The 7,774-nt window shown below is 43.2% G+C and overlaps 1 protein-coding gene across 2 annotated transcripts in view; it reads left to right on the top strand.

Moving 5' to 3' along the window:
• Positions 1-271: 271 nt before the first annotated feature.
• The window catches only part of KLHL2 (kelch like family member 2), a 132,629-nt gene continuing 125,126 nt past the window's right edge, over positions 272-7,774 (top strand). The window contains exon 1 of one of the 2 annotated variants that reach the window (XM_024116869.3): positions 272-395. In XM_024116869.3, the coding sequence (XP_023972637.1) occupies positions 370-395 (26 nt within the window). In that variant the 5' untranslated portion in view covers positions 272-369. Of the gene's footprint in view, positions 396-1,720; positions 1,759-7,774 lie in introns of those variants that run through there. The other variant, XM_055086009.1, reaches the window with a different exon arrangement.

Below are 7,774 nucleotides of genomic sequence, written 5' to 3'. Positions count from 1 at the left end.
CCTCGCTTTCCGGCGAGACCGCACCCTTACGTCTCCTGCTCCAGCGTCTGGGCCGGCGGACCCACCCCGTACTTCGCGGTTGCAGGAAGGGGCGGGGCGGGGCGGGGTCTCGAGGGCCCGTCACACCCGGAAGTGCCCGCCTGCAGCCCCGCCCCCAGCAGCGCCGGCAGGCTGAGAGAGCCAGCCGAGCGGGGCTGGCGGAGCTGGGCCACCTCGGGGGCGGGTGCGGGTGCGGCGCGGGTGCGGGGCGGCGGGCGGGCGCCCGGGCGGATGGGACGCGGCGCGGCGGGCGGGCTGGGCAGGCGTCCGCAGCTGGAATGGTGCTGGCGGCGGCGGGCGCCCGCGAGCTGAAGCCTGAGAGGAGCCGCCATGGAGATGCCGCCGCGGCCTCCCGCGTGAGTGAGCTGACGGGCGGCGGGCGGGGCCGTTGCGGCCGGGCAGGGCCGGCGGCGGGCCGAACCCAGCCTGGCTGGCGGGCGGGGCGTCACCGCGCGGTGTGCGGGGAGGGTCCTCCGCCGGTGAGCGGGAGTCTCGGGAGGGCCGAGCATCCGCGGGATGGAGACACAGGATGAGCGCGAGGGCGTCGGAAAAGGAAGCTGCAAAGTACAGACGCCGGTGCCGAGAGGAATTCCACTCAGCTTGCCTGCTTCTCCGAATTCCTAGCAAAATTCTGTCCGAGGAGCTTGCACATCACTCGGAACGAGCCGAGCTGCGGCTGTACAGGGCATGTGACCTCTTTTACCTGGCACTGCAGAAAATCATATCCAGAAATCACAGCATCTCTGTTCCTTTGGCACCCTGGGCGAATTAGTTAGTGTACGACCTGTCAGGCACAGGTGTCTTTTTCCTTGCTACCCAAGTACAGTCAAGACCACCTGCGACAAAATTGCTTCCAGAAATAACCTGAACAATTATGTGGGAGACATTGAAGATATTGCATTATTCAATAGAAGAGTTTTTTTTTTTTTTAGCATTTTGTTAAAAGTGGACTGTAAATCCCCAGGAATTTTGAACATTTCAATTTTGATTTGTTTTCCTTAGTTTAACCTTTATGAAGTAACAAGAGCCCTTTGAATCTGACTTTTCAAACCGCCAAAAAATCTCATTCTAAGAACTGTGTACCTTTTCATGACAGCTCATTCTTGGAGCTTTATTGTTTTTCACTTAGATTTGGCCAGCTTCACTCCAGGGCAGTTGTATCACACCAGCCTCTTGTGGCTATTTGGCAGAATACCAGCCAAAATATAAATATTTGGCTTGGGATGAAATTTTTTTTGATGTTGAGTCTTTTTAGGAGCGCTAATAGGATTCTGGCACTTTTAAAAAGTGCCTTACAGAAATTTTAGCTTGAGTGGAACAGGTCATGGAAATCTAAGGAGCACCTACGACTCTTGAATTGACCCTCCTGGGCTGGTAGGAATAAGAGCTCAGTTGCTTGGTGATGGCTGTCGCATTGAAGACTTTGTCATCTGGTCATGTTCTTCAGGTTCGGGAACGCTCCTGAACCTCTAGGAAACATGATGGTGGATTGTTAGCATCATGTGTGAGCACAGCATCAGCACATGAGTTCTGCCCAGGCTCAGAGGCACGCAAGGCAGGAAATGCTACTTGTCTATAGACAACACATAGTATAGAGGATATCCCATATAGGATGATATGTCGTAAACCTGCCCCCTTTATATCAGTTCCCTGCAGTCCCTGTTTTGCTTCTGGAGCAGGGGGAACTAAAGGAAAGAAAAGGGGGACCTTAGAATGCAGGTGAGAAAAGGGTGTGGAAAAGCAGGCTCGGGAGGGAGGGAGGGAGGAGAGATATTAAAAATCATTTAAATAGAGATAATTAAAATAAATGTGTGCATGCAAATATTGATAAACCAAATCTAATACATCAACTAATCAGAATTTTGGTGTTCAGCACAGTTCTTTGCTATTGAGACTTCATCAGTAGTGCTGGAACAATGAGAGGCTGAGATGTAATGGAAAGCCTGAATGCCAACAAGGATGAAAGAATAGTTAAAACCAAAACCCAAAAAACTCTGTTCAGCCATGGGTGGCTGAAGTTGGTGAGACTTTTGTTTCTGTTCATTTAATGGTAAATACAAATAGGTTTTGTTTTCATTTGATCTATCTAGGAGTAGCCCTAATTCCAGAACTATAGTGTTTTTTTACCTTTCTGTACATCAGAATAGTTTTTCTTCCCACCCCTTGACCTATTTGCCTCTACTCCCAATAATTTTTTTTCCTTCCACACTGAATCATGGGTGCTGGATTTGAGAAATGGCAGTTCTTGGGGAAGGAGCTTTGTCAGGCCTCGCTGTGCTAAAGCTTAGCTAGGTCAGAGGCCAGTGCAAGTTATTGGGCGGGCTCAGCTTTTCATAAGGTTAGATTTTTAGCTTGAGCTTAAAGGCAAAGAAAGTTGTTTGAGGTGGACTTAAAGTGCCTTGGATGATGTGGTTGGAAGCAAGGACTCAGATCCTCTTTGCATAAATGTCTGTTTATTAATTCATTCCTTCTGCAAATGTTTGCATGCTAGTCTCTCCCTGGCACTGAGTGTGATACTTTTGCTTGCCCTTCTCTTTTAACAGCCAGTTTTGCATCATTTTCAAATCCCACCTTGCTCCCTTTCAGCCTGTTAGACATTGTCTTGGAGGGATGGAGGTGACTACTAGTCCAGGCTCCCTAGTTCCTTCAGATGGGCTTGTTGAGATCAGGTTTTTAAAATTTCTTCTGCTCACTCTACTCCTTGCCTTCACATTCTTCTCATCCTTTTTGATTCTCATGTTGATTGTCATGGGCTTTATATCTCTATTATTTTTTGCATCCTTGAGTGTATGTGGCTTTTAGATTCTCCTGCATTTTCGGGTCTGGGTGATATTAAGGCCATGGGACATTTATTTGCCTGATTGAACCTGAAAAATGTTCAACTAAAATTATATGTAGGTTAGCAAAGGAGTTGTCTCAGGCAATAAACTGAGATGTGTGAAAGGAATTGTAAACTGATCAGCCCTGACCTCAGGAATGTTTTATACATTCTAGCTTTTATAGTTATTTTTGTAAAGGATTTTCATAATTACTAAGTTGAAGGAAGACTGTGAGTATAGGAGAGTGCATCCCTTTGACCTCACTGAAAAGTTTTCTTGGCCTTCATTTTCCTACTGGCCCACTTTTACAAGTTGGCTTTCTCCCTGTAGGCCTTGCTTTTTTGCTTTTCCAAACATGCCTCAGATATACAGCCTTGTCTTTTTTCAGTGGATTCCACATCACTCGAAGCTCTTGAGCGTTAGAGATGTTCAGCTTAGGCAGACAAACATCTTGTTGACTGTGTTCTCAGGGATTTAGGCAGCAGAAAATTAGTTGGATTAGAGCAGAGATTCTCATATTTTTGGATTTCACTGACTGTAAAATTTAAAAAAAACTAAAGTCCAACATAGAATTGCTAAGTTTTTTGTTTTGCCAAGTTAAAAAAAAAAAGATAAAATTATCAACTATCATCATCTTTTTGTAAAAGAAAGGGCATTTTAGTGCCCCTCCCCCAATACAGAGAAGTACATAATCTTAGGCCAAAGGATAGTTCTTAAATTGAATACATTTAGTTTTATAAAAACTAACTACATTGTCCTCATTTTGTCACAGATCAATAAAAAGTTCATTGAAACCTGATGTTTGCGGTCCACTGGACCAGATGACCTTTAATGTTCATTCTAATTCTAAGATTTAATTACTATGAATTTGGAACCTTGGCATGGGTTACCCCAGTATTCATTTGTTTGCCTTTTATAACCCTTTGGAATGTATTCTTGTTTTTGTTTAACTAGTCCTAAGTGTAAATTGGACATCTCTCAGATCATAGGTGAATCTCCTTAATGATAGACAAAGACGTTTAAAATATTCAGGAACGATAATGGCCCACATGGTGATGTTGAAAGAAGATGTGTGCATCAACATGTGTTGAAGTGTCATAGATAAGGAAAATTTTGAGGTGCATTTGGGAACTTGAGAAGTGGATTCCGAAAATAGGTAGCATTTATGTAGTAGTCTCTGATTCTGGGAAATCACTCCTCCCCCTCCCACCAAATAGTCCTAAACCTCTTGTTTCTAATTTACATTTTCTTATGCACATAGTAGGCATCAGTAAATATTAGTGAGTGTGCTTTTGTGAAGGTGATTGTACATCTACTCAGCTGTGGTTGTTACAGAACTGCACCAAGAGTGTTTATGAAAGCAAGTGAAAGTCTTCCTTAAGATCAGGCGGAAAGTTCTTTCAAGGTGATACAGAGAATGGAAATTGCCTTTCAGATGCTCTTCTATAGAATTCTACCAAATTCCAGATGTATTTACTGTTTATAATGAGGGAGTTCAGGTTTTTTATTCATATTTATTGGGTGCCTTCGGTGACCAGGCTTTGGGAATATCTCAGAAAACAAAATGAAGTCCTTTTCCTCATGGTTGAAACTGACAGTGAACAAATACATGATACAGTTACTGTAGTGGGTGGGTCTGTGTACTTTGTGTTGTCTGCTTTTCTGTCTCGAATTTCAGGCTATGGGCATTTTCTAAAGTATTTTTTGACCAGTTCTTTTCACTGATCCTGCCTTGAAAAACAGGCCCTTGCTTGCCATGACACTACTTTTTCTTGGTTTCCTGCTCTAGTTTTTAGGTTGTTAAAAGTGATTTACTTTATTTATTTTATTACTTTATCTCATTTAATCTTGTCAACAACCTACCTTATTAAGTGTAGGTCTCTTATTATTATTAGTTTTCAGAGGTTAAGTTACATTCCCAAGCTTATCAAGTAGAGGAGAAACTGGGACTCTAATCTCTCTCTGTTGATCACTTTTTTGGCTTACATGGCTTCTGTTCATTGGCAGTAGCTGTTTCTCCCAGATGCAGGCCTTGGCCAGTTCTTCTTTTCAATTGACTTTTAATCACTAAGTTGTGGCTCCATCTGTTTCTTAAGCCTGGGCTCTAGATCTGTGCCTCAGTTTTGAATTTTGAGCTTCTTACGGAACATCTACCCTTAGCTCATACATCAGATTCAACATGTCTAAAACTGAGTTTTCATAATCTTTGTTCTCAAACTGACTTCCCTTTATAACATCTCCACTTACTCAGTGGAATAATCATTCTTCTGGTCCTGGATACACAAAGCCTTGGAATGGTCTCTGATTTCTCTTTCTTTCGTCATCCTCCACATTTTATCAGCTCCCAGGAACTGTACAGTGTTGGTTTCAAGTGTCCATTCTGATTGCTGATACTCTGATGATACTCAAGGTTTCATCCCTTGATACCTGGATTATTTCTCCTGTTGAACTCGTAGGTATTCTCTCATCACCTTTCAGTCCACCTGTTGTTTTGACACCCCCCCCACCCCCCCGCCAACATTGAGTCAAGTCAAACACTTAACAAAACCAGATATCTCAGCCAGGAAGTCTCAGCCCTCCATCATTTTGGCCTTATCTTATATGTTCAAAATCATTATGTGCCTTAACCTCCCAAGGTAAACTATACCTTATCACAAGCCAGGAGTCTCCAGCCTTTTCCTATCCTGTCCTCAGTTAAAACAACTTAGAATCCCTCCAAGGCCCAGTTGGAGCCCCATCCCCTTCACAAAGTCTTCCTGTATACACCAACTCATTCTAGCTCCTCTTTGCAATTCCTATACTATTTATAATTGGTAGCGCATAATCTTGCACTTGTGTACGGACTTCATGCCATTCCCTGGTGGTTTCCGAAGTGCCTCCTCACTTGGCTGGTAACTGGAGAAGGTTTCTGTGTTCAGCATCCTAATCCCTCACCCTGCTTAGTATAGGGCAGCAGTGGGCTAGGCAGTGCTTACGTACTTGATTTATTAACAGTTGTGGTGGTCTGGAGTACTGCCAATAACTTTTAATTTAGTGTTGCAATTAAAAATGAAGAAGGCCAAGAAAATCCATAAAAATGTATCTCCATGTTCAGTTTAGCTCCTAACCCCAACATTTTTCTTCTTAACTGTGTTTACATTCACGTAGTGTTTAGTGCTTATACAGCTCCTGAGGCAAGTAGGTGAGGTGTCACTATCTTTGACTTGCATATTACATTTCCTATTAGATCTGTGGAATAACAAAAACCTTATTTTATAAGTACACAGTCTGAAGCCCAGAGAGGCTAAGGGACTAATCCAAGGTCACTTGGTTAGTATCTGCAGGCTAGGACTGCAGTTCATGTCTTCCAGATGATTTTGCTCCTCTTCCAGTGCCTTTTCATTAAATGCTGGAAAATGTAGCCCAGTCAACTGAACATGCCAAGTCATAGTGCTGCCCCCTTACCAGCCAAGTGATGGTAATAGGAAAAGTGGCAAAAGAAAGGTCAGAAATGAGAGTGATAAAAGACATGGAAATTTTTGAAATGGATCGTCAACCTTCTCCTCCCTATTTTAGCACCTCACAGATATCCCACTCTGACAATGCTGTGTTAATTGTTTATAACATATGCTTTAAAATAAGACAGATCTTGCATAAGACATGCTTTTACCCTGGTCTCTTTCCTGGTAGTAGTCACTATCAGGGACAAAAAGTGCCAGGTTGTCCTCTGCTTGTCACGTAGGTGAGAGGGAGCGGAGTTGAACTGAAGCAGAGCATTTTACAGCTCTGTTGTTCTAGGATCAGAGAGCTTCCTCACCTCTGCACCTCAGAGTCCCAGCTACCTCCTCCTGCCAGTGTTTCTCTCGAAGGCCACGTCCTGGTCCTGGGGGAGGACAGGGTGAAGGCCCCCCTCCATCCTCTGGAAGGTTCAGTACTCGGCTGTAAGTGCTAAGCCGTTTTAGTAAAATTGAGCGTGGCCAGCTTTTCTAGACTTTTCCTTTCCAACTCTGGGAAATTGGAAACATAACTTTTAGCAATACATGTACTATACTAATGTATTCAGTGGCATTGTTATGATGTTGTCTGTACGGTGTTCTGTGACTGGATAGGAGTTTTATCTCGCAGGATGCTTCATATTCAGTTTTAAAGGTCTGTGTACTGAAGGTCTAATTCAAGTTCTTACATGTCTGTAGGGCAGACATTAACATTATTTGGTAATATGACCATATGTTCATTGATTACAGTTAGTCTGCTGGGTCTGTACCTAATAAAAGTGTAAATTCCAAGCACTTGAAAAAAATTTACAGAGCAGGTCTTTTTGCATGTAGCTAATTGCAAAAACTGAAAGCACAACTCTACCACAAACCAAAATGTTTCCAGTGGAGAAAGCCTCCCACTTTTACAACCTCTAAGTAATAGGGTGGTTATTTGGGTGAGGTGACGGATGTGAGTGTATTTTGTTAGGAAACTGTAGAGTGGCACAACAAGTATTAAAGTATGAGTTATGGTTGAATCTCTACTTCTTATATCCTGGACTTGTTATGGGAGCAATGTTCTTATGATAATCAGCTTCCAAATGCAAGTTTAACTCGGAAGACAGCAGAGAAAATAGAAGCGATATAAAGTAATGGAGAACTTCATAGCAGTATAGCATGGATGGTGACTTTGAAACATCAGCTGCTGACGTGAACTTGGCAGAACTTTATAAGTAATGGTGGGTGACTCATTGCAAGCAGGGGAGTCTTGCAGCTTTTGAGATGAACAGGCAAAGGGGAGAGTAGAGATGGTGGCCACCCAGGGGCTGAGTATTTGTCCTGAATGTGAAAGTGTCTGGTCCCCTGTTAGATTTTTCAGCTGCATCATTCACATGACTTACAGCATTATTTCCACCAGAAAACCTTGAAAACATAAACAACCTCTATTTCCTAAAGTGTTCG

The sequence above is a fragment of the Physeter macrocephalus genome, chromosome 7 (assembly GCF_002837175.3).
Source record: "Physeter macrocephalus isolate SW-GA chromosome 7, ASM283717v5, whole genome shotgun sequence".
Lineage (NCBI taxonomy): Eukaryota > Metazoa > Chordata > Mammalia > Artiodactyla > Physeteridae > Physeter > Physeter macrocephalus.
The sequence above is the reverse complement of the archived record's forward strand: the minus strand, read 5'-3'. Positions and strand labels throughout refer to the sequence as shown.